Genomic DNA, 27236 nt, shown 5'->3' with positions numbered 1-27236 from the left:
GGTTATAGAATAAAACTAAAATGCACATTTTACTTTAACACATACCAATAAATAGTAAAACCAGAGAAACTGATAATTTTGAAGTGGTCTCTTAATTTTTTCCGCGGCTGTATATTGTCCTTCCAATACTGAAAGCAAAGGAAATGGAAGTCATCCCCTCACATACAGTCTCCAAACAATGTCTCAAACCCTGTCAGGTATCATCCTGTAAAAAGGTAGGACAGTTTCCAGAAGCTGTAGTCAGGCAGGCTTGCAGGTGTTTATTCCCACTGAGCACTGCTGCCACCGGTGAGGTACAGGACGCCCACGAGGACCCCTGACCTCCTGTGACAGGTGAAGAGGGCCCGCAGGTGCCCCTCGAAATATGCTGGAGAATGTTAGAGCATCTCTCACTATCTCTCTCGCTTTCTCTCTCTCTCCCTGTCTTAGAATCATCTCTCTCTCTCTCGCTTTCTCTCTCTCTCTCCCTGTCTTAGAATCATATCTCACTCTCTCTCTCTCCCTGTCTTAGAATCATCTGTCTCTCACTCTCTCTCTCTCCCTGTCTTAGAATCATCTCTCTCTTTCTCTTTTTCTCTAATCCATATTCTCATCCCTTTCTTTTCTCAAGCATTATTCTCTGCGTTCTCCCATTTCTCCTTTCATTCTTTTCAAATCGACCGTTCTATCTCTCCGTCCCCCCTCTCGTTACCCTTAGCTGACGTGTGCCCACCAGGTAAGAGGCACTTTGAGTTAACCCCCCCTGGGATTGACGGCTGTGGCTGTTTCCATCCAGGTAGAAGACTCAGTGAGTCATGCGGACGCCTTAAAAGCATTGCGGGATCACGTCCAAGTCCCGGCAGAGACGCATACGTTAAAGAAGCGGATGAATAGACACCGAGGAGAGGAAGAGAAAGAAGAGAGAGAGAGAGAGCCTGCTTCAGGGAGTAGACTCCATCCCATATTGGCTAATGAGAGAAGGGTGGGGTGGGGGTGGTGGGGTCATGAAGGGGGATGAGCGGCTGAGGCAGTGAAGGCATCCGCCCGGGCGCTTAGCAGCAGGGCAGCGCTTAGCCTCAGACACGGTGGCCAAATCCTTTTCATTTGCACTCGCCTCTCCCAGAGCGCCTGCCCACTGGGCCCTGTAATGAGGTAACGCCTCGGCCCTCTGCCACCGGGGGCTCCTGGGCCCTTGGCCCTCGCCCGCGCACACACACACACACACACACACACACACACAGCGTGCAACGGGTCAGTGGCGACAGCATGGGAGAGGAGGAGAGAGGAGATGGTGGTGGTTGTGCGTCCCCAAGCTATTAGTGTGGGAACTGGAATTGGAGGCACGTTCTTGTGTGTGTGGGTACTGGTGTTTAGAGAACCTCACGTGTGTGTGACGGGAAGTAATTTTTTCGTTGTTTTTTATGGGAAGAGTGTGTCTCTTTTTTTTTTAATGGCTATGATGTAACTAATTGTTGCCAATCCTTTTTTGAAATCCAGTTATAGTCTACAGTCTGCACATTGTTATTGCATTGTTCTTTTGTCTCTCTCTTGATACATTGAAATGAATTTCATTGAGTGCTGCGGTTGAAGTGGAGAAAGAAAGAGTATTCTTTTGCTGTTTTTTATTCCTTCTTCTCGGCAATTAGGGCGAGATCATCCAGGGACACATTAGCAGCCCTGTGTTAATGATTCCACTATTTCATGATGAGGAGGAGAGAGGGAGACTGAGACGAGACGGAAGAACTACAGTAGAGAGGGGAGAGGGAAGAGTCTGATTTGTGAGACACAGAGAAGGGAGAAGGGCTCTGAAGAGGAAGGCAGCGGACGGGCAGGCAGTGGAGGGGGCAGAGGCAGGACGTGGCACGAGCCGCTGCTTTAATTGAGTGAGGCGGTTTCACGCACACACACACACACACACACACACACACAGACACAGACACAACAACACACACACACACACACACACACACACACACACACACAGACACAGACACAACAACACACACACACACACACACACACACACACACACAGGGAGGAGGGTGGTAGTGGTTGAACCCCAGCACCAGTGCCAGCCTCACTCTTCCTCTGCCAGCCTCCTCTCTCACATCTCACCCCCGCAGTCAGCTCAACACGGCCACGCGGCTCCCCAGAAGCATCCCCAGAAGCATCCCAAGAACACAGGATTCCATTAACACCTTCAGCCACATGTCCCTCTGTGTGTGTGTGTGTGTGTGTGTGTGTGAGTGTCTTTGTAAGTGTTTTTGTGAGTGTCTCTGTATGTATGTGTTTGTGTGTGTTTGTGTGTGTGTGTGTGTGTGTCTGTGTGTGAGTGTGTGTCTGTGTGTGTGTGAGGGTTTGTGGATGTTGAGTTCCTAAAGGGTGCTCTCCATCTCCATCCAGCCGCAGTAAAGTGATGAGGAAGATGGCTCATCAGTTCTGACCCCCCCCCCCCTGCTCTTCTCTCCTCACTGCTATATTTGCCTCGGCTTGGCTGTGCACCGTTCATGCAGGAGTGCATCCACTGAGTGTGTAGGAATGAGGGAGATTGTTTGAGACTTTGTATTTGTGGTTTTTGTATGTGTGAGTGTGTGACTGCACCTTTGAAGTGACACATGTGTCAGATGTGTGTTTGTATGTTTGTCTATGCGTATTGTTTATCCGTATGGGTATGTGTGTGTGTGTGTGTCTGTGTGTGTGTGTGTGTGGGTGTGTGTGTGTGTGTGTGTGTGTGTGTGACAGTCAGTACATATTGTTTATCTGTATGTGTGTGTGTGTCTATGTTTGTATCTCTGAGTGTGTGTGTGTGTGTGTGTGTGTGTGTGTGTGTGTGTGTGTGTGTGTGTGTGTGATAGTCAGTACATATTGTTTATCCGTTTGTGTGTTCGTGTTGCACACTGTGCATCTCCATATGAGGCTGCATTACTAGACAGGCATATTTGATGGAGATAGCCCGTGGCAGGCATGCAGGCAGGCAGGACGCCTTCATCAGGCTGCTCTTCCCCAGGCATCGTGGGCAAACGCCAGGCTCCTTTGCCACAGCCAGCCATCTCCGCATGGCACAACAGGGCTTGATCTGCTGCCACGCTTGGCTTTAAAGCCCGGACGCTTCTGAAAACAAAGCAGCCCAAAAGCCGGGCCGAGTCCTGGGGCTCTAAACGGAGCACTATCTCCAGACCTGATGGAGACCAGCGGCACCAAAGACGGCAGCAGGAGACGCAGCACGGCTTACAAACTGAGCCAGCTGATAACATCCATTAGAGATGGTTATTGCTGAATGTTACCAAAATGACTTTAAATGAGTACAGCTGTACAAATAATGATGACAAATTATTGTACAAAAAATATATTTTGCTGTGTTTTTTTTGTCTCACAACACTGTGTGTGTGTGTGTGTGTGTGTGTGTATGTGTGTGTGTGTTTGTGTCCACGCACTTTTATGTGTTTTTGTGTCTGCGTGCGCTTCCTCTTCCACGCCAGTGATCCTCCCCTCTGCTCTGTGACTCATAGGTGGCCATATTTGGGAGCGTTTCTTCAAAAATCCTGAGAAAGCCCTCCGGCTCTAACAGGGCTCCTCCGTGGATCTGTCACTCCCTCTTTTCATCATCATCACATTCAGAGAGCAGTTGCTCATCCACATGTTCGGCTTCTACCATGTTCCGCGGACTTCAGGCTCAGCCAGGCTGGTTGTCTGATGTTATGCTTTCTTCTCTTGAACCTCGAAACCCCTTTAAAAAAAAAAAACGTCCTCATCCATTAAGCTTTGTGCTTGAAATGCCTTTGTCTAATCTTGAGGCTAGGTGTGTGACCCCTACCCAAGGTGATATATGTTACTGTGCTAAACGCAGATCAACGCAGGGCTTTTGACAATTGGAGTTAATTACATAGGTATTTCAGGAATGTGCTCATTGTGTATGAGTAATGGTAGACAATAATATAGCAAATGGATAATTTGTTATGAGGGGTTTGAAAAGCTCCGGGCTATGGCAATTTGCTAGTCTGTGAAGTTCATATTTCTGGGATACCACTCTCTCTCTTTCTGTGAGTGTGTGTGTGTGTGTGTGTGTTTGGCAGGATACAATATGTTTGTGCTGTGACTTGCAAGCTAGCTGGCCTAGTCTATAGTCAGTGTGTCAGCCTGTTCCTGCCTTCTGGCCGCTCCTCTGAGGTGGGAGTGAGGGAGATACCTGTCTGAGCCAAAGAGACGAGTGTGTGTGTGTGTGTGTGACTGTGTGTGTGTGTGTGTGTGTGTGTGTGTGTGTGTGTGTGTGTGTGTGTGTGTGACTGTGTGTGTGTGTGTGTGTGTGTGTGTGTGTGAGTGTGTGTGTGACTGTGTGAGGGAGGCACCTGTCTGAGCCGCAGACGTGTGAAAAAGTCAATTCCACCTCTGCTTGTCTGAGGCTCACAGTAATTAAAGCCACCGCCTCCCAATAGAGGGTCAGGATTGTCTAAAGGTTTTATTTTTAGTTTTTATTTCTGATGTTTAGTCTCCTTCTGCTGCGGCCTTTCGCTCTCTCTCGCTCTCTCTCTTCTCTCTCTCTCTCTCTCTCTTTCTCTCTCTCTCTCTCTCTTTCTCTCTCTCTCTCTCTCTCCCTCTCTTTCTGTCTTTGCTTTTCTCTTATTATCCTTCCTTTTCCTTTCTGTGTCAATAATTCTGTCACTCTATCTATCTCTCACACCCCTACTGTCCTCAATCACTTTCTTTCTCTTTCTTCCATTCTTTCACCAAATCTTTCTCTCTATGTAGCGCTCTTTCTCTCTCTCTATCTCTGAGAGCTATTGCTTGGACTAGAGAGAATCTCATCTTTTGTCAGCCTGTTGGTGCTGAGGGAGGTTTGGTGCCTTAGAAAACAGCATATGGCCACTTGATGGATTTCTCTGTGTTATGTTTGACACACAATTAGTTTTAATTAGTGCTTCTATCATTTGCCTTGGGAATAAACAATGGGCAAAATTCCAGTGGATTTGTCCAGTGGTTGTTGTGCAGCTGGACACATTTTGCTCAGCTGGATAAATTTGGCTTCATGATGGACAAAAGCAGGTTATTGTTCATTTTAGAATATCCTGCTTCCCTATGTTGAATTGACTTTCTAATCCAATGTATTTTTTTTTTTTTTAGCTTTGTTTACTCATTATTTGTGCCAAACATAGTCTGTGTGATGGATTGTTATCTCCTGGATGGTTTAAATTTGAGTTTCTATTGTGTTTCTATTGTCGCTAGTATAGGAGCATTTGACGTGTCTCTGCAAAGGGCAACCGCTGAATTCAACACGCATTCCCTGTGTTATTCATTATCAGAGGCACTCAGTTTAAATGCTATGTGAGCGCATCCTCTGGCAGGGAAACCTCTAGGTTAGCCTGTGATAGTGCTTGAGGTTGTCCAGGGGCCTTATATCCACGTCTCTCAGTCTGCACTGGCCTCTCTCCATGGTCACAGAAGGGACTGCTGATGTGACCTGGCCTGACTGTAATATTCCTGGTAGTTGGCAGACCCCACACATAATCAGGTGTCATTTATCCATTATAGAAGTCTATCTTTTCTCTCTCTCTCCTTCTCTCCTTCTCTCTCTCTCTCTCTCTCTCTCTCTCTCTCTCTCTCTCTCTCTCTCTCTCTCTCTCTGACACACACACACACACACACACATACACATACTCTCTCACTCACCCACGCCTTATTTCTCTCTCTGTCTCTTTCTCTCTCAAGCACACACACATACACACACACACACACAGGCTCTCCTCCCCTCTCATACACAGTGAGCTCATTTAGAGGAGTGTCAGGTCTGTCGGAAGTGTCTCTGATGCACTGGAGGTAAATCAGGACCTGTCAATCACGCACGCTGTCGGGGGGCTACAGCTGCTGGGTGGGGCGCGGCGAGTAAATATAGACCTGTGGGGTCCTGGGAATACGCATCCGTCTAGCCCACCTCATACTGAATTAGCGCTTAAGCTCTCTGTACTCCCATAGACTCCCAATGGCAATCTGGATTTGTGTTAGGTGGCTGCTGAAGTCAACTATTCAGGTGATTCATCACAGTCAGAATGAACGCCTCAGTCATGACGTAGATCGTCAGTAACATTAGGGGAATGATTTGCTTTGGTCATTTTGCATTAGGTTTGGGAGATGATGTCCTTTTGAAGTGTGGACCTATCCGTTGTTGTTGTCAAAGAGTAGGCATAGTTATTTGACCGTTAAAAATAATATCACACGCTATAAGAAGAGGGCTAGGCATGTTATTTTATTGTATAATGTAGTATAATACGCCGTGAAATAGCTGAATATAAAATATTTTTCGTTGAAGATGGTTTGTTAAGGAGTATAATAGAAGTATAATAACAGTGTTTCACAATAACAACGTGGTGGTGTTGGTAAAGAACTTGGCTCTTGAGGGTAGTCTGTGCAATGGACGGTCGATAACATCACCCCCTTTATTTCCTGTGCCAGACTCCTGTCCCACACAAATCTACTGCCGCAACGATAAGCAGGATATTACAAAAACACTGTGTTGTGCGGGTCGACCACCTCTCTGTAGAATTCTTCGGAATCATATAAATTCTCGCTGTCTATCTTGTGCTGGCCTTATTGTAACCACACACACATACACACACACACACACACACACACACACACACACAAGGGCTTTTTTTTTTTTCAGACCACAGTGAGTCATCGTTTGAGAAGTGACACTCCCTTGGGACCTCATTTTGAGGCATTATAGAGGATGACTGAGTGGGATGGCAAGGATGAACTGCTGACTGCACAGCAGAGGAAGTGTGTGCTGTATTACTTTGGATGGTTAGCGGTGTGTGTGTTTGTGTGTGTGTGTGTGCGTGCGTGTGTGTGTGTGTGTGTGTGTGTGTGTGTGTGAGTGGGTGGGTGTTTGTGTATGTGTGTGTGTGTGGGTTCAGTAGCTCACAAGCACAGTGCTGAGTGTTGGTTTTCCCCCATAAAAACTCTCATCTTTGAGATTAAATTCTCTCTAATATAGCTTACCTCACTGACTTTGCTGTGAAAATGTGTGTGACGCAGAATGTAGTTTTGCAGTTTCCAAAACAATGCAGACTTTTGGCATTGATCTCTTCACTGAGTGACCGCTTGAGAAAAGCACACATGGAGAAGACATGGAGCCTAAAAGAGCTTCTGTTTGTTCTGTAAAATAATTATGCTCAGATAAGCAAGAAATAAAAAAAAAAAACACCAGATTCTGTCAGACTATGGCTCGTCTGTTATCAATAATAGTGGCCGATTGTGAAAGACGGTGCAGAATTGACCAAAGGCACACTCCATACCTCCCTCCTCCTGCCCGACCCACAGGTGTTCATGCCTGGTAGAGTGCCTCTCTCTGCCTCTCTCTCTCTGCTCCACTCTGCTATGCTGCTACTGAGCTCTGAGGAGGCTGCTCCTGCTCTCCCAGAGCCCTGCTAGGAGAGCACTCTGACCCCAAGGGATGTGGCCACTGCACCCAGGCCCCTCAGACTCTTCAGAAAGCAGTCCAGATTTGATATCAGATTACTGAACCATGTAGGAATAGTATCTTATGCCTTTTGTTGTGCTATGTCTTCCTCCATTTTCCTCTTTTGTTTCTGTGTGTGTGTGTGTGTGTGTGTGTGTGTGTGTGTGTGTGTGTGTGTGTGTGTGTGTGTGTTTAAGTGTGTTGTTTTGTGTACATCTTGTGTCGTGTGAGTGAGAAAAGAGAGGGGAGTGGCGGCAGTGTTGCGACAGCTTTGTCACATTTAATGGAGCTTGTCTGCTCTGCCCCCCCTCCCCCCCTCCCCCTGTGATCCCACAACCCCATAGCCTCACAGGCTTTTTATTTTCCTCTCCTCTCTTCCCTCTATCCCTCTCTCCATCTCCCCTCATCCCTCTCCCTTAATTTTCCTTCTCTCTTTACATCTTTTTCTCTGTGTGTGTGTGTGTGTGTGTGTGTGTGTGTGTGTGTGTGTGTGTGTGCGCGTGTGTAAGTGTGTGAATGTGTGTACGTGCATATGTGTGTGTGCGTCTGTGTGCGTGTGTGTCCGCGAGCGTCTGTGTGTGTGTGTGTGTGTGTGTGAGCTGCCAGCTGAGCCCCTGTGGCAGAGGATGAGTGCCGGACTGGCCAGAGCGCTGCTCCTTTCTGCCCCCTGTCACAACAACATCTCCCTCCTTTTCCTTTCGCCTCCTCTTCACCAATCCTCTTTCTCCTTCACTCTTTTTGCCCCGATTCCCTTCATCTGCCATCCCTCCATGGAACCTCATCTTTCTCTCTGTGCCTCCAAAATATTTCCGTCTTCCTCTTGTTCTGTTCCCTCTCTCTTTTCCCCCTCTTTCTCAAGTCCTTTTTTTTTGTCCTAATGGCTCTCTGTCTCCCTCAGAGGCAGTGAGGGTAATTATATCAGATCATTAGTAAGATAGTCGGGGGTTTCCTCTAGGCAACGTACAGTAGAACAGCTTTTTCGCACATATATGTGTGCATGCTTATCTTAGTTAGGATCAGTTGGACCTTGCTCCTTGTGTTGGGTATGACAAGCCCAGTATAAGCCCCGTGATGCTATAAGAAGCAATTTTGTAAATACTTTACTGTACTGAGAATACTGACTACTGTATTGTGCGTCATTTAAATACACCCACATAAGAGGATGCTTATCTCCATAATGGCTGTTGTTGATGTGTGACACGGGCTTTGGGTTGATGAGGGGTGACTTTTTTCATGTGATGGGTAATTGTCTCGTCCTGTGCGTAACACAAGAGCTCCTACGAGCTCCACTCGGCATGGCTCTGCTGCGTCTCCTTGGCAACGTGTACGGCCTGACATTTTGTGATGGGATTAGATTAGATTATGCTGATGTTCCGCTCGGGCTGCTGGGGAGTCTGGAGTCAGCATGGTCTCTTGCCTGGCTGCGTTCACATGCGTGGGTGCTGCTTAGTTAAGCTCCCTCACTGACAGGCAGGGAAGGGTGTGTGTGTGTATGTGTGTGTGTGTGTGTGTGTGTGTGTGTGTGTGTGTGTGAGTGTGTGTGTGTGTGTGTGTGTGTGTGTTTGTATGTCTTGCAGGTGTGTAGAGTGGTTTTATAAGCGTGAGAAAAGCATTTTTATGAAGCATATGTTTTGACAAGGCACGCATGTGTGTGTGTGTGTGTATTAATCAATGCAGGCCTGAATGTATGAATATTCAAATGTACATGAGCAGTCTACAACTACACCTACATCAACTGTTGAGATACAGACAACTGACAGTAGCCTATTCTGTGTGTTAACAGGATTTTGGCCAAGGTAGGGTCAGACTTCGACTTGAGGACCCTGCGAGCTGTGAGAGTGTTGAGACCCTTGAAGCTGGTGTCGGGTATCCCCAGTAAGTGCCTGATTAAAAAAGATAATGTCTTCATTCCTCATTGAAAAATGTTGTTAAAAAGAAGCTGACAGTTGTGCAGTAAACTAAGTAGGGCAGATACAACTGTATAAATCTCCTCTCCTCTCTCTGTCTAGGCTTGCAGGTGGTCTTAAAGTCGATCATGAAGGCCATGGTTCCTCTGCTGCAGATCGGCCTGCTGCTCTTCTTTGCCATCGTCATGTTCGCCATCATCGGTGTGGAGTTCTACATGGGCAAGTTCCACACCACCTGCTTCAAGGAAGACACAGGTGACTGCAGCGTACTTCTACATTTACATTTAGTCAATTATCAGACGCTTTTATCCAAAGGGACAAGAGAAATATTTTTTTTTTTACATCAGGAGCAGTTAGGGGTTCAGTGTCTTCCTCAAGTACACTAACAAACTTGGTAAGGAGGAGTGGGGATTGAACTAGCGACCTTCCGATTACTAAACAACTGCTCAACCTCCTGCTAACGCTACTCACTTTACCTGACTGACCAACTGATGCTATTGAGGAGATCAGTTCTCTCATCTCATACAAAACCCATCAGATGTTCTATCTGAGCTGTCCTTTACACGTACATATTCCATCTCCCATCCCAGGCATGTGTACTGTTTCATATGTTCATGTAGGATTTCTGAGAAGGTCTTGTTTCTGCTGAGACGAGTACGTTCATTATCATCAGATTATTTTATGTACCCATCCTGAACTTTAACCGAAATCGGTAAGCTTAAAACCAAAAAAACGTCCAATACTGACGTCCTGATATTTGATATGCAGTGGGTAATTGTTGGCCTCCAGGTCTATCCAGAGTGTGAAGAGGAGTGGGAAGTCAACAGTTCATCTAAAAACCTACCGCGAATGTCCCAGTCCAAAGCCACACACACACACACACACACACACACACACACACACACACACACACACACACACACACACACACACACACACACACACACACACACACACACACAAACACACAGCTCAGTGCAGAGGAGAGGGAATCTGTCATGTTTTTTTCACAGCCCACTCACCACCCACTGCCCTGGAGGAGATGTGTAGAGGCCTGTTTTATAATGCAGACGTTCTCACTTCATGTCTGTCGGCTGCTCACTCGGACCCCTGTAGTGAGGAGAGAGGGCTGGAGCGGACTTGTCAGAAAGAGAAGAACGACAGAGAGAAAGAAAGAGAGAGGGAGAGATAGAGACAGAAGGATAAACAGAGCAGCTGCAGTTGGCAAAGACATACTGAGAGCTAGACAGACCTCAGGTGCGGCACAGTAACTTAAAATATTGGACACAAAATTGCTGTCAAGCTATTAGAAAAAAAGTATGTAAATAATGACATACTTTGTGATGAATTCATCTAAATGAATCGCATGTATCAATTGTTTTGAGAAAGCATTTCAAAATCAGGTTTGCCATTGACATGAAGTGACAAAATAGTGTTGGCAGTGTGACCTTCATTGCAAACAACAGGTTCTTGAGTGAATGTTATTTAATGATAACCCATCTCATAGTTTGTCTAAAACTTGTCCGCTGGCAAACTTATGTAATGTTAGATTACTCCAACAACTAAAGCACTGATCAAATCTCGCTAGGGTGTGCTGTGCTTAGAGGTATTTTTTAAATACAAATAATTCTAAGATAAGACTGTAGACTGGCCACTGTATCCTTCCAAAATGGCCACTGCCGAGCAGTGCACAGTGACATATGGGGTCAAGAGGCAGCAAAGAGCTCCACCTGCGTAACATTTTCTTTAATTCATTAGTGGAAATGAACGTGATAGTTTGACAAACCCTAGCCTAAACACATGATTCTATCTTAAGAGGTTTCGATGATTGTGAGTTCTTGGCGAGAGTTCATTCTCCCCTTTTGGATGCAGGATGCAGTAATTCCCACGTCCTGTAGGATATGGTGCGCCCCACCTCTCAGTTTAGATGATCCTTCGGAGGCAGGGACACTGTAGTCTCAGTATCTATATGCATACAGAAACACAGAAATCATGCCCATGTCATTACTCAGGTGGACTGGTGTGTGTAATTACCACCGTGTCAACATTATGTAAGCTGACCCATCAACACAAATCAGACTCAATCTATCTAATAAAAGAGGAGGTGTCCCAACCACTCTTTGCGTGAAAGTGATGTAAGAGGTCTTGACAGTGTGTGTGTGTGTTTGTGCACGTGTGTGTGTGTGCACGTGTGTGTGTGTTCGCACGTGTGTGTGTTCGCACGTGTGTGTGTTCGCACGTGTGTGTGTGTGCATCTTTAATTAGGAAGCACTGGTAACAAGGCTTCTTGTGGTATCATGGTTGAAATGTTGACAGCTGCAGACGTGTGTCTCTGTGTGTGTGTGTGTGTGTGTGTGTGTGTGTGAGTGTTTGTGTCTGAGTGTGTGTGTGTGTGTGTGTGTGTGTGTGTGTGTGTGTGTGTGTGTGTGTGTGTGTGTGTGTGCGTGTGTGTGCGCGTGCATGCCTGTGTGTGTGTGTGTGTGTTACCAGATGGTAGCTGAGCTGAGGGTGTATCTGTTTGTTTGCATGTATGCAAAGGGCGATGAAAACACCTGTCTTGAGATTGTATGCAGCCTTTCTCTCAGTTTATATGTGAGGCCTTTTTACATTCACTTTATACTGTCCTGTATTCCTCCGTCACCGCTCTCTGTAGTGCAGCGCTGCCATTTTATCCATGATGTATAGTATAAGGGATATGTACAGCAAGCACTATTAAACTCTCTCTCTCTCCATCTCCCTCTCTTTCTTTCTCTCTCTCTCTCTCTCTATCCCTCTCTCTCTCCATCTCTCTCTCTCTTTCTCGTTCTCTCTCCATCCCTCTCTCTGTGCAGGTGAGCGGGCAGCGGATCACCCCTGTGGCACTGAGTCGCCCGCCCGGGTGTGTGAAAACGGCACCCGATGCCAAGAGTACTGGATCGGCCCCAGCTACGGCATCACCAACTTCGACAACATCCTGTTCGCCATCCTCACCGTCTTCCAGTGCATCACCATGGAGGGCTGGACGGACATCCTGTACGACGTCAGTCAATCCTGAGTCTTCTGTGATTCTTTTTATAGTCATGGTGAAAGCACATCTCTAGGCCTTGAAGTGTAGCAAGTTCAAACCCTACATCTAGGAAGGAGCAGGCTTAAGTGAGGGCAGTGGAAAAGGAACGTGAAAATGTTTTTTCGCTTCTTCTCAGCGTCACTCACGAAGTACAGATGTACTGAAGGCTGCCACCCGTGGGGTCACGAGAGCCTGTTGTGTCCAGCTTGAGAGCCAAAGCCTTTAATAGGGCCCTGAATGGCAGGCCAGGCTGTGAGACTGGCGCCGTGTCAGAGAGCTGAGAACTGGCATGCTTCTCTGGGCATGGTCCAGCTGTCTGCCCATGGCGTGTTGACAGCACATACCAGCATGCCACCTTGACCCTCAGAACACAGACACACACACACACACATGCACACACACACACACAAATACATGCACGCACACACACACACAGAGATGTGCAAATACACACACACACAAACACAAACACACACACACAGAAGCACATATCACTCTCACTCCAACATGCACCAAAACACACACACACACACACACACAAACATACACACACACATATACACACAAACACATACACACACACACACACACACATATACCCCCCCCCCCTCATACACACACACACATACCCCCCCCCACACACACACACACACACACCCACACACACACGCACAGAAGCACAAATCACTCTCACAGTCTCTTCACTCAGCAGATTGTTTCAGCAGATTTAAACCATTACAGTAACATCAGCACATCTAACACAGTGAATGTCGATAGCTCTGCTGCCACTCCCTCTTGCTCTCCCTTGTTCTTCCACTCTTTCCCCTTTGCTACCTATACCTCCCTCTCTCATCCCTCTATCTCTCATCCCTCCCTCTCTTACCTCTGCCCTCTTTCCCTCCCTCTTTTATCCCTCTCTCTCTCATCCCTCCCTCCCTCTCTCATCCCTTTTTCTCATCCCTCCCTCTCTCATCCCTCCCTCTCTCATCTCTCCCTCCTCATCCCTCTCTCTCTTCCCTCCCTCCTATTCCCACTCCCATCCCATCTCATTCTCTCCGCCATTCGCATCCAATGACCAGTTACGGAAGGAGTGTAGCACACCGTAGATTATCACGTTACCACAGTGACTGAGCGGACACATGCACATCATTTGTACTTTGTGTGAGTAAACGGACGAGAGAGAGAGAGAGTGAGCGAAAGAGAGAGAGAGCGAGAGAGAGAGAGATTCTGCCTCATTTGGTAAAACAGCCCTGAGTTTGCTGTCAGTGCATTATTCCACTGTAGAGATGTGGGAGCATTGCCTGGACTTATCTACTGAGGGCAGAGAGACACTGGGCTGGTTGCCTCTGGCGCTGTGCCCATCTTTGATTATTGTTTACTTGCTTAATTACAGGGAGGGTTGGGAGGTTAGAGGCTTCTTTCTGGAAATACGATCCAACTTGTTGAGTGTGTGAAGGGAGCTGCCTCATTATCACAGTGAAGGAAAGAGTCCAGCTCAGTTTGCACTGAGTGTGTCTGCCCACTCGTGTGTGTGTGTGTGTGTGTCTGCCCACTTGTGTGTGTGTGTGTGTATGTGTGTGTTCACTCATGTGTGTGTGTGTGTGTGTGTGTCCACTCGTGTGTGTGTGTGTGTGTGTTCACTTGTGTGTGTGTGTGTGTGTCAACTTGTGTGTGTGTGTGTGTGTGTCCGCTTGTGTGTATGTGTGTGTGTGTCTGCCCACTTGTGTGTGTGTGTGTGTATGTGTGTGTTCACTCATGTGTGTGTGTGTGTGTGTGTGTCCACTCGTGTGTGTGTGTGTGTGTTCACTCGTGTGTGTGTGTGTGTGTCAACTTGTGTGTGTGTGTGTGTGTTTCCGCTTGTGTGTATGTGTGTGTGTGTGTCCACTCGTTTGTGAGTGTGTGTTTATGTGTGTGTGTGTGTGTGTGTCCATGCATGTCTGTGTGTGTGTGTGTGTGTCTGTGTGTGGCTGTGGAAAAGGCCTGTCGCGTACTCCAGGCAGGCATTAGCTTCGCACCAGCAGCTCCCTTCACTAAGTGCTGTCGATGTCCTGCTGCCCAAGAGATCTTTGTTTATCTGTTTATTTGTTTATTTATTTATTTATGTTACAGTGGACATCTCCTCCCACGTAGTTTGAGTACACAGCGTTTGGGAAGAGAATGATTTATGGGCTCCTCAGCTGTCAGTGCTGTTTATGAAATAGCTGAATGTAAACTTGCAGACGATGGAACGACCATGCCGGTTTCTGCGAGTGCTCCTCGGTGAAGTCTTGAATGTTGAAGTTGAATGTTCGTTTACCATCTCTTTTAAAAAAAAAGGGGGGTTTTGGTTAAACCTCTGCTCTGCTGCAGGTCACAGTCATTACGGTGTCCGGACGCGCGCGTGTGTATGTACATGTTGTGATTTCACGCATCGCTTGCCCACTCTTCCATGGCTCTCTGCACACCATCAAAAAACCTGTGCGTGGGGGAGGAGTGAGCCAAGAGAGCAAGAGCGAGAAACAGAGAGAGAAACAGAGAGATAGAGTGAGAGAGAGAAACAGAGAGAGAGAAACAGAGAGAGAGAGAGAGGGAGAGAGAGAAACAGAGAGAGAGAAAGAGAGAGAGAGAGAGAAACAAACACAGAGAGAGAGAGAGAGACAGTGAGGCCCGACTGAAATCCAAATGCATGATGTCTGATTTGCAAACTGATCAGTGAGTGTGGTCCATTTTTCAGGCATAATTCAGCCCTGCAGGTTCAGATGCTGAGCAGGTTATGCATCACAATGCCTTCATCATGGCAACGGGCACATGCTATGGAGATCTATATCCTTCTCTTCCCCCCCCGCAGATGTGAAGGATGGATTATGAGTCATGCTGTATGTTCACACAGCGTTGCATAATAATTCATAATGGATGAAAAATTGACCTGCAGTGCATTGTGGGTATTGGCTTCAAAGCCCCACATTATTGATCTGCGTCATGCTTGAAACCTCTCTAGTTTCCTGGGTCCAGGATCAGGGGCTTCTGTGCTCCTGTCCGTTGCCCTTGTGTTCTTTATTAATACTGAGTATTTACATTTATTAATTTAGACACTTGCAGTAAAGGAAAGACATGCACAATATGTCAGTATGCTCTCATGGGATCCTTAACACTCCATGGTTTCCATGGTATTCTTACCACTCTTTCAGTTGAGCCATGGAGCCGAAAAACGATGATGTCTTAATCGTCTGTCTTATTTTCATTTGGCACTTTGGATATATCTTTATATTCCGCTAGCCATGTTGTGTATGTGAGTGTGAGAGTTTGCTTGTTGGACTGGTGGTAGTGTATAGAGATGCCTTGCTTTGCCACATTGAGCTTTTAGCAGACACTGTTTCCCCTTTGAATGTCTAGTCTGGACTTGCAGTTACCTCCTTATGACCCCCTTAGTTGCCAAGTGCTCTGAGACCTCATCCTTGGTACGCATTGAATCAGCGTTCTAATGGGCGTGAAGCGTCTGTAGCCTGGTGCTTTATACATGGGACTAAATGGTAGTGGCCTCTCTCTCAGTCGCTAATACACCTTTAGAAGGCCTTATAGGCAGATTTATGGTGGCACTGCCTTGACTGTGACATTAATATGTGCTGGTAAGGCCTTCATCGAACAAGCTTCTATTCCATCTTCAAACTCCACTCTCTCTTTGAACTCCTGTGAATTCACTTATGTATAGGCAACTTGCTGTTTGTATTTGCATTGTGAATAGTCGGCTTGAACCAGGCTGGTTCAAACATGTTTTATTCCACAGTCAATGTTTCGAGAAAATGTTTGTTATTGGAAGAACATTTTACAGTGTTCAAATAATGTATGACATAATACAAAGCATTTTGGTTCAGCGTGCGTGCGTGCGTGCGTGCGTGCGTGCATTTGTCATGCTTATTTTCACTTGTATAATCCAACATGAACTCAAGCTAACTCTTTATATGGGAAACATGCTTGAGAATGTTAGCATCAGTTAGTTTGACTAGAATGGGGTGTCAAAGATGACACACAACTGAAGAGATCAACAGTTATGGCTTGAATATATCTCTGGCTATGTTGAGTTATATTGTTGGAGAGAAGAGTTCTACTTTCACAGATAACCTTACTGTCTAGACTTGTTTCGAGTCGGGCATGCAGTACATTTCGTTTTTTAACTGGGGATGGGGAGCATTTGAGGAGTTTTTATTTTCAAAGCTCCTGTTCCTCTTCTCCTGGGGGCCAGACTGAGCTGTCTGACTCCCAGCGTAAGAAGTCAATCTCAGCAGGAGGCGCGAGGAGGAGCTCTGTGCTAATAAGCAGGAGGCGCGAGGAGGAGCTCTGACTCCCAGCGTAAGAAGTCAGTCTCAGCAGGAGGCGCGAGGAGGAGCTCTGTGCTAATAAGCAGGAGGCGCGAGGAGGAGCTCTGACTCCCAGCGTAAGAAGTCAGTCTCAGCAGGAGGCGCGAGGAGGAGCTCTGTGCTAATAAGCAGGAGGCGCGAGGAGGAGCTCTGTGCTAATAAGCTAACCGTCTTCATTTCATGCCAGCTGATTTTATTGCACCTCCTCCTCAGCCAGGAGTAATAGATTTCGACCCTAATTACCACGGTTGTGTCATTTATTGTGTTATGAATACGGCACTGAACATAGCCCCCTTTATCGGAGTGACACAAACAGGTGAAGTGGGAAGAGTCAGACCTTGGAGCTCGACTTCCACGGCTCCGTGGTTTTTATATTTCCTGTTGAATTGAACATTTGGGCGAGATAGTGTCGGATGTACCTTTCATTTGAAAAGTTTGTCCTTTAAATTAAATTCCCTGCTGGTCCAGCAGCTTGAAGTCTGCCATAACAACCTGGTAGAGGTTTTGCTGGTGGCTGGTGATGTAGATTAGGGACCGTATCCAGGTGACTGTGTCTAAGCACTTCCAGGAACTGTGTCTAAGGACTTCCAGGAACCTGGGGGCCTGCGGCTGGGGAACGCTACAGTGAACTTGGCAGAGCTTGGCTCTGGGCGCTCCCTATGTATCTGAAAACAAAATGTCCTTACTGTTAGTCCTCCAGATCAATTTAATTTGAGTTTTTCAGTTTGTGACAATGTGTGGGACATTCTGAACACAGATCTGTGCACACAGTGATCACACCTGCCTGTTGGCTTGGAGTAGAGTAGTGTGGTAGATAGGCCCAGCTGTATGTCTAGGCAGAATTGATTGTGGATATGCTTGTCTGGGTACATCAGCAGAGCAAGAGCACTTCTCCATTTGTGTCTTAGTGTTGTGACAACAACCTCCCGACTCCAAAGCCAGAACACACACAGACACAGACACACAAACAAACACACACACACACACGCTCGTCTGTGTGTAGACTCAGGACACAACTGTTTGCCAGTGTATACAGTATGTGATATAGGGGAACAGACGCATTTCCCAGACTGTCTGCGGTGTTGGGGACACGCTTCTCTCTCTGACTGTGAACCACGTCAGGACGCGCTGGTCCGTGATTTGCAGAGTCGTCGTCTTGCCCCACCCCCCTTCACCCCCTGCCCTCCGCAGTCTGGGCTCTGAGTCTGAGTCACAGAGTCTCAGTGTACCTTGATCCCGTCTCTGTGGTGTCCTGTGCTGTCAGGCCAATCACAGCTCTCATTAAACATTTTTAAAAATAGCCCGACAGGGTTGACAGAGGTGGAGAGAAAGAGAGAAAGAAAGAGAGAGAGATGGAGAGTGAATGAGAGAGAGAGAGAGAGAGAGAGAGAGAGAGAGAGACGGAGGAAGAGGGAGGGGAGTGGGTCATTATACTGGGACTCACAGCGCTGAATCATTTCTTCCGTTCTGTTCCTACCCCTCCCGTCTCCTTCTTTTCCTGAGATGTGGCTAATTAAAGTGGCAGTGAAAGGGAGGGATGAGGGGATGAGAGAAGAAGGAAGAGAGGATTCCTATCGTCTGTGAGGGCCAAAAATGATCTCTTGCCATTGTACTGCACCAGTTCAGTTATTATATGTCACACATTGTGTGTCTGTCATGGTGTCAGGCCATGTGAAATCCTCACTGTTAGTATATACTATGTGTGCTGTCAGCAGTGGTCCTAAATGTGACATTACATTTGGCACTGAGTTTAAGATGGGAACAAACGCTGCTGTTTCGGAAAATGTCAATTTGAAGGAGATTGTGTGATTTTGAGCTGGCTTAGTCCACTGATGATGTACTTATTGAGGAACCCTTCCAATCCCCCAGGGGTAACCAGCTCACCGCCCTTGGCCTGAGCTTGGCTTGGTTCACACGGGAGGCATTAAACGGCCCACAAATGTCCCTCTGTCATCTCTGGCTCACGGTGTTGGGTGGATGATTTGCGGTAGTAGTCTTATTGCTGCCCATCAGTGCAATCACTTTTAGCCTCCCTCAATACTTCCCCCTCTATATCTCTCTCTCTCTCTCTCTCTCTCCCTCTCTCTCTCTCTCTTCGCCATGAGTCCTAGCCGGAGCTCAGCTGGGCTGGGCAGACAGATGCTTGATTGACAAATGTATGCTCAGAGAACAGTGCAGTCGAGCAAACCCCAGATGCACAATATTGGATTCCTCTTTTTGCTGTTCAAACTCTTTTATCATTTTCTCTCCCTTCTCTTTCTTTCTTTCTCTCTCTCTCTCACTCTCTCTCTTTTTGTCGCTCTCTGGCTTTATCTCTTAAACCCACTCCTATTTGTCTTCATGTGCCCAATCTTTGGAGGAAGAGGGATTAAATGCCAAGGAGGATGGAATGGCGAGAGAGTAATAGATGTCAGACTCACTTTCTTGTTTGCTTGGTTCTCAAATGAGATTTTTTTCTCCCTACTGTGACCACTGGTGATGACCGTCATTCACAATGTGACAGAGAGACAGAGAGAGAGAGAGAGAGAGAGAGAGAGAGAGAAAGAGAAAGAGAGAGAGAGAGAGAGAGGAAAATAAATGGCCACAGCTGGAAGTTGACACCAGTCACTGCAAACGCTGAGCTTTCAGGTCTGGCAGCAGCTAGATTTCGCCAGTGCCAATCTGTGATCGCTAACCTAAGAGAGTGACAGTTTACTAAAGTACAGACCCGATTGGTAAAACCTATATACCTACATCACCATCTTTTTTTTAGCTAATCACCAAGATAATGCATCTTCAACAGGCTAAGGCACAAGAAGAAGAACACCTTTATCCGTTTGCGTGTGTGCATCCGGTACATGTGCAGTGTGTTGTTCTTTTCCTTGCTTCCTGTTGGCTGTGAATAATCTCCCTGCATGTTTATGCGGGAGCCTGCGAGATCGCGTAGTGTTTGGGTGTCCACTGGTGCCCGGGTCTGTCTCGGGCAGAAGCGGTACATAATTCCCTGCTGAATGGAGGAGGATGTTGACAGTTCGGTGTGTATAATTAGAATAACAGGGGAATAGCTCAGAAAAGCGCTTCCCGCTGTCTCGTTCCCCTGACACCGAGGCAGGCTTTATAATGCCACGCCGAGCAGGCGGGGTTCCCTGACTGACTCCCTGAGAGAGGAGTGAGCTTAGCCGTATATGCATGGGGCTGTGTGTCTGTGTGTGTGTGTGTATGTGTGTGTGTCCTTGATAGTGTGTGTTTGTGTATGTGTCTGTGTGACTGTGTGCGCTTTTGCTTTCATGCGTGTGTGTGTGTGTGTGTGTGTGTGTGTGTGTGTGTGTGTGTGTGTCTGTGTGTGTGTGGGTGTGTCTGTGTGTGTGTGTGTGTGTGTGTGTGTGTGTGTGTGTGTTGTGTGTGTTTCTTTCCCATTTTTCCTCTCCCCTATGTTCCATGACGCTGTTTCCAGTTTAATTAGGAACATTAAGAACGATGTGCATCTGGACTTTTCCTTTCCTCCCTTCTCCCTGACCAACCTCCTCCTCCCTCCTCCTCCCTTCCCCCTCCATCTCTCCCCCTTCCCCCTCCATCTCTCCATCCCTCCATCGCTCAGTCTCTCGCTCCATTGCTTGATTGCTCAGGCTGAGTGAGTCGCACAATCAATGGGATCTGCATCACAGGGGAGATTAGCCTACTGTATGTGGAACAGCACAGGTCTTGTGCTACGCCCGTAATTAAAAATCTGGATGGTACTCAGAAACCAGACTTAATTATAGCCACTTAATTCATCTCAATCTACAGGTACCATTGTAGTCCTGTCATGTGCTGTGACACTGGGTTCTATAGTTATTGATTACCATATACAGTGTTTTTTATGGGCACAGCCATATATATACATAGAAGGCATCTTCCTGCTTGATAATTCCAGGTCAGACTCTGACTCATCGTGGTTTATTTAAGCTTTGAATGTCAAATGCACACGCTCTGCTCCACAGCATATCATTCTTGTTTGATAACTTCATGCCGCATTAAACTGGCTCTAAAACTGTTCTGAGATCAGGAAGTAACCCTCTAATTTCCATTTTAATGTGTGGTTTATGTGTAATTTACCGGTGTTCTGTCTGTTCAAGGGCGATTATAATTAGCCTCATCCTGTCACTTTTCACTCTTTTTCTCTGTCGCTTTTTGTTCCAGTCAGGGTTGTTGTTTTTTAATGTGAATTTCAGCAGTATGTGTGGTGCACTTCTTCACCACTGCTTCAGTGTGTGTGTGAACGAAGTGTGTGTGAGTTCAGATCACATCAGGATTAATCTGAATGAAACCATATGTCCTAGCTAATTAGTCTTTGGAATGCCTGTGCAGCCTCCATGTAATGAGAGTGATTTTCTTTCCCCCATCCTGCAAAATGAAGTTAAGATTTCAAATTTAGATTGGCACGTACAAAACATTTGAGCCTAATTAGGCATTTCTGGTTAATGTAAGTCAGGATGCCTTAGTGCCAGACGGCTCGCAGTGGCCAGAGATATGCTTTGCACATATAGGTGTTTGCAAAGATAGGACTACCAAAATACCTAAATAAATAACAGTAAACTATAAATAGGCTTTATGAATCATGAAGCACAAAAGGTAGAGTTGAGGTGGTGATGATGAATGGGAATTGGGAACTGCCCAACCTTTAAAGACACAGTCACCCCCAGCTATCAATGCAATCTGTAGGAAAGAGGGCAAATACAATATATGCAGTGGTGTAATATGACAGGTGGTGAAAAAGACAATATTTGAATTCTGAATTCTGAATTCTGACATGAGAATGATGATTGTAATGACCTCCATCAACAAGTACAAAATTCAAGTGAAAATGTAAAGAAGGTCTGTAAATACAAAAACACTTTTCAAGTAGTGATCCATTATGTTATCATTTTAACGTTTTCATTTGATTCAGTCGGTTAGCACAAGAGGCCATATATATGACCAAATCTCCAGAGGGGACTAATCTCAACCCCAGAAACAAAGGCTTTTATAAAAACAACAACCTTCATGATCAGTGATTGCGGTAACACTGGAGTTGCCTCCTATCCAGACATCCCCCTACATAAACCTGTGGCCACCAGGGCATTGCATCATTGCTCATCTGTTTCCCCTCTGTTCTGTTCTCAGGCCAACGATTCCTCAGGGAACACCTGGAACTGGCTTTACTTCGTCCCGCTCATCATCATCGGCTCCTTCTTCATGCTCAACCTGGTGCTGGGTGTGCTGTCAGGGTAAGGCTCCCACAAGTGTGGACATCTCTATGTAAATCCCTTTCACTTTTTTTTTTTTTTTTTTTTACATCTATGTATTTTCAAAATTAAACTTCATTTTCTTACACTTGTAAAATGCACTTACACCTTTGTGTACATATATGCATACACATACGCACAGATGCACATTTACATACACATTCTGTATACCATCATCATATCTGTCTCTCCTGAAGGGGCCATACGACCACATGTTCCTCAGCCCCCCCACCCCCACCCACCCACACAAACACACACAACCACACACACTTAGAAGCCCACACACTCACACTTAGCAACCCACACACCACACACACACTTAGGAACCCACACACTTACCACCCACCACTGCAATCAGCCTGAGGCTCAAGGGAGATGTATATTATAGTGCCTGGTGAACTCGCTGACCATGTATCTCAATTAGCCAGGCCCAGATGATGACCACACTACTAATATTAAACACACACACACACACACACACACACACACACACACACACACACATACACAGTCTGTGCAGGGGGTGGACACACTCAATGGTTTAGAGAATCTGAAAGTGTCAAAGAGTGATATAAAGACCCTTTCTTCAGATCTAAAAAAAAAAATCAGTTTTGACAGCAAAGGCCAAGAGGTCAAGGGCATTGCATCATGGTGTGATGGGGAGTTAATGAGTGTGTTAGGTCATGAGGTCAGGTTTATCTTTTAAAGGAAGGATCGTGGTTTTTTAGATATGTTTTCTATCAACTAGGCCACACTTTTCTGTGGAGGAGATACTTTCTGTTAAACATGAACAAGGCCTGATGAACAACTGTTCGTTTCTTGGGTTAATAGTAAGCTGAAGTGACCAATAAACCTCCAAGCTTGTGAATTAAACGTAGCTCCGTATCAGGTGTACGTTGGATGCCCCCAGATATTTTAGCAGTTACATAAGCAGAAACAGAACAGAAATGAATTAATTCTGACAAATTAATCAAATTTACAAATTAGTTTTGACAGCACTAGCTTTTTTACTATATTTTACATTCAATTCCATATTGTGCATATGTCAGATTGCTGAGCAACACGCTAGAGGTATTATCATTCCTCTGACAACAACATTAGCTCGTATAAACTTTGTCTTGTTGTGAGGGGGTGGACTACCACACCGAAGCGGTAGAGTCTGCACTGACCATTTAGCCTTTTAGGGCGTTGTTCACCGTCTTCTGACAGTTTCCATTCCGTTGCCCTCTGCAACACCACAGTACCCACTGGTGCATTCTCAGTTTGCAGCCTCAGTTGACCCAGCTGAACATTTAAAATGTGACCCCCCCCCCCAACCCAACTCCTCACAATCAACAAAGATTAAAAATGAAAAACATCAAAACTTCCATAAAAATCTTCCTCACACCGTCTCTCACATCACAAAGAAAACATCAAAAAGAAACACGATTCCCATGAGACCAGAGAAGTCCTCGACCTCTTGACCTTAGCTGGCAAAATTGATTGTCAAACTTTGAGATCTGAAGAAAGGATCTCTATTCCACTCTATAGCCTCTTTTGTCTGTGAGGGGAAAGGCTCTCCTTATAGACCTGCACTTAGAGCAGTATTACCTTAATGAAATGGCCGCTTCGGTCAAATAGCTCAGTTAGTTCACAGGAACTGGGGGTTCACTACTGCACTACAAGAAACCCATTTCAGTTAATTCAGGCCAGTGAGCCACAGCTGTTGTTAGGATATACTCCCCCTTTCCACACACACACACACACAAACACTCACACACACGCACAGCACACACACACACATACACACACACACACACACACACACACATACACAGACACAAACTCATACAAGCACATTCTCTCCTTGATTTGTATGCATTCTTGCATTTCTCTACTATCATACACACACAGCAGTATTTGTGTTACTATATGTCACTCATATGAATCTGTGGTGCCAGCATGTTCTATAGTTTTCTATGATGTTCCACTAATGTTCTATAGCTTTCTAGGATGTTCCACTAATGCTCTATAGATTTCTAGGATGTTCCACTAATGCTCTATAGTTTTCTATGATGTTCCACTAATGTTCTATAGCTTTCTAGGATGTTCCACTAATGCTCTATAGATTTCTAGGATGTTCCACTAATGCTCTATACTAATGTTCTATAGCTTTCTAGGATGTTACACTAATGTTCTATAGATTTCTAGGATGTTCCACTAATGTTCTATAGCTTTATAGGATGTTCCACTAATGCTCTATAGTTTTCTATGATGTTCCACTAATGTTCTATAGATTTCTAGGATGTTCCACTAATGTTCTATAGCTTTCGAGGATGTTCCACTAATGTTCTGTGCTTCTCTCTCGGTGGTTTCTCAGCCTTGATGTCAATATGACATTGTAGAACTCTAGATTTTATACAGCCTGTATTTAACCCAGGTCCCTCATTCACCCAAGACGTTCGCAGGCAATAACACCTTAGGCCAGCCAGATATTGAGCTGCTGCCTTTAATACCACTATTAAACAGCAGTTTGCCATAATGCTACATTACAGGAAATAATTCCATTTTGCAGTAACATATTGAATTCCAATGTGAGCTTCAGTAACTGCTGGAAGTCTATTTGGCTGCTCACATCTGTGTCTGAAATGGCTCTCTATTTCCTTGTCTCCTGTGGAGAGAGTTGCCCATAAAAGGCCTGCATGTGTCCCCCGCTTCATCTCCTTGTCCTCTTGTTCTCTCGTTTGCATCCCTGTCGGTTTCTTTTTCCCCTCACCGCTTCCCTCCGCTTTTGATTAGAACGAAGGCATGTGGCTTAGCTCCCGCCCATCTCCCGTCTCCTTCCCGCCGTCTGATTGGATCGCGGCAGCGTTACTTTCTGACTCTCAAATCACCCCCTGTCCTGCCTCGCCTTCACACTCAAGCAGAGTCTCAAAGAATCAAATTCCCAGGTGGACTTTTAATTAACCGCAGATTTCTTTAATAGTGCACACAAGCGCTTGCCTGTGTGTGTTGGTGCGATAAGGGAGAGGAGGCCTGGCCACTAATATGGGATTTTAATGGTAAATTGAACAGTGTGGCGGCGGTTGCGGAGACGTGCTGACTTCAGAGCAGAACTCCACCGGTGTGTTTTTGTTCTTCTTTAATGTGTTTTATGCGCTGTCCAGCTGTGCTCGAGATGTCTGCCTTGCCCAGGATGGCTGGCTGTAGGGCTGTGTATTCTTGCTCTCGAACATTTTCCACCTCCTCTGTTGTTGTAAGTGATATCTTTTCCTGCATAGAACTGGCCCACCATCATACTGATGTGGCGTTGAATGTGTATGTGTGTGTGTGTGTGTGTTTGTGTGTGTGTGTGTGAATGTGTGTGTGTCTGTGTGTGTGTGTGTGTGTGTTCTGGCCAGTCCTCAAGCTTGTTAGGCTCACATGTGTGCTGCCCTTCTAGCCCTCTCACACTCACACTCACACTAGATCTGTTTTCCCAATGGATTACTCTCCTGGGAGGTCAGGTCAGTCACCAAGCCATCATCTCTCTGTAGCTCCTCTCTCTCACTGTTCAGAGGTACAGTCCCTCTCAGTCAAATGTGTGTGAGTGACCATGTGCGTGTTTGAATGTGTGTGTGTGGGCGTGTTTGAGTATGTGTGTGTGTGTGTGTGTGTGTGTGTGTGTGTGTGTGTGTGTGCATGCGGTTTGATGTGAAAGGTCACAGTGGAAGTCCTGAGGGGAAGTCAGGGACTCACGTAGGGATCAGAGGGGGACAGCAGGCTGGAGGGACGCCAGACCACTGACCTGATAAAGGGCTTTAACCGCTCCACTCAAATCTGTCCGCATGATTCAACATTCACAGCTTAGAACCATTTGAAGAGGAGGCCATTGATGTGTCCTCTGGAGGCATATAGGACTTCTTTTGAGTGGGGAATAGATAATCACTAATTAGAGATTGGTAATAGGAGGGGCAGTAGGTATGGCATCATTAAATTGTTCAGAGAGTTTAGTTTTTGTTCTGTCTCATTTTGCACTCAATGGCCTTGGTGCTGATGAGGAATAAATATGAATGAATTAGTGAATTAATGAATTCCATCTGAGCTGTAGGGAGCATCTGAGGGTTACAGCTAGACATCACCTGAAGATCATAAGTTGCCTTCAGTTAGTAGATGTAACTGGCTGGCAGGTTGCGTATCTGAATGTACAGGATGTCCAGGGTCAGTGCTTGGCCTTTCTTAGTGTGGGAAAAAAGGCTAACACAATCCCTAGCTGTTTTGCATTCATGACATAGGTTATGATTGGTAATTCATTCATTTTGAAAGGTCCTCAGCAATCATTCTTGTGTGTGTGTGTGTGTGTGTGTGTTTTACGTCAGGGAGTTTGCCAAAGAGAGGGAGCGCGTGGAGAAGCGGCAGGAGTTCCTGAAGCTGCGGCGGCAGCAGCAGATCGAGCGGGAGCTGACGGGTTACCTGGAGTGGATCTGCAAAGCCGGTCAGGCTCACCTCCGACCTCTCACCTCTGCCCTTCACACAACCCCACATACTTCAGTCACAACTCCCAGAAGCCCTTTAAGTCAAGATCATTAGTAGACCATTAAGTGTGTGGGGGGTTCAATAGCACTGCTCATTAAAGGGGCTCAAATATAATAAAAGCTGGGGGTAATCAACCATGTTATCGGGTCTTATATCCCGGACATAAGAAATACTCTTTTCTGATTGGCTGGCAGGTGTCCCAATATTTCTTTATAACGGGACACCTATGAAAACAAGTTTAATCACTGATCTACATCAATGCTCTGGAAACTTTGAATGGTAACTGTAGTTGTACAGTTTGTGGGCTATACGTGCAAGCCTAAATACATGTGTGACAACCGGGGTATAAGCGGGATAACAGGCTTTGAGGTGTCCCGTTATACACACTTCACATTGTGGCCATCTGGGACCTCTTTGCCTTCACCTCGTCCAATATTTTCATATAACGTCGTCGGCCATTATGCCTTATTCAATCCACCTGTCAATGCTGTATCACGAGAAACCTTGTGAGTGTTAGAAGCACGTACAAATTCTGCTGAATAGATTTAGATGTAATGTTTAGATTCCTTTACATTAACTATGAAAAGCATTGGATGGGAAAGGGTTGTTTATTCACACACACTCTGGCTATGTTTGTGTGTGTGATTGAGTGAGTGAGAGAGAGAGAGAGAGAGAGAGAGAGAGAGAGAGCGTGAATGTGTGTGTTTGTGTGTGTGTGTGTGTGTGTGTGTGTGTGTGTGTGTGTGTGTGTTGTGTATAGTCTTCTCTCTGACAGGTGTT

General features: G+C 46.0%; 1 protein-coding gene across 1 annotated transcript in view; it reads left to right on the top strand.

Moving 5' to 3' along the window:
* Nucleotides 1-27236, top strand: part of cacna1bb (calcium channel, voltage-dependent, N type, alpha 1B subunit, b) — a gene marked incomplete at both ends in the record, with an annotated part of 146147 nt that overhangs the window by 50546 nt on the left and 68365 nt on the right. Inside the window, 5 exons of the mRNA XM_080847519.1 lie at nucleotides 9216-9307; nucleotides 9442-9594; nucleotides 12171-12358; nucleotides 21841-21944; nucleotides 26300-26415. Of these exons, the coding sequence (XP_080703645.1) occupies nucleotides 9216-9307; nucleotides 9442-9594; nucleotides 12171-12358; nucleotides 21841-21944; nucleotides 26300-26415 (653 nt within the window). The remainder of the gene's footprint in view (nucleotides 1-9215; nucleotides 9308-9441; nucleotides 9595-12170; nucleotides 12359-21840; nucleotides 21945-26299; nucleotides 26416-27236) is intronic.

This window comes from Sprattus sprattus (assembly GCF_963457725.1).
Source record: "Sprattus sprattus genome assembly, chromosome: 11".
Taxonomy (NCBI): domain Eukaryota; kingdom Metazoa; phylum Chordata; class Actinopteri; order Clupeiformes; family Clupeidae; genus Sprattus; species Sprattus sprattus.
The sequence above is the reverse complement of the archived record's forward strand: the minus strand, read 5'-3'. Positions and strand labels throughout refer to the sequence as shown.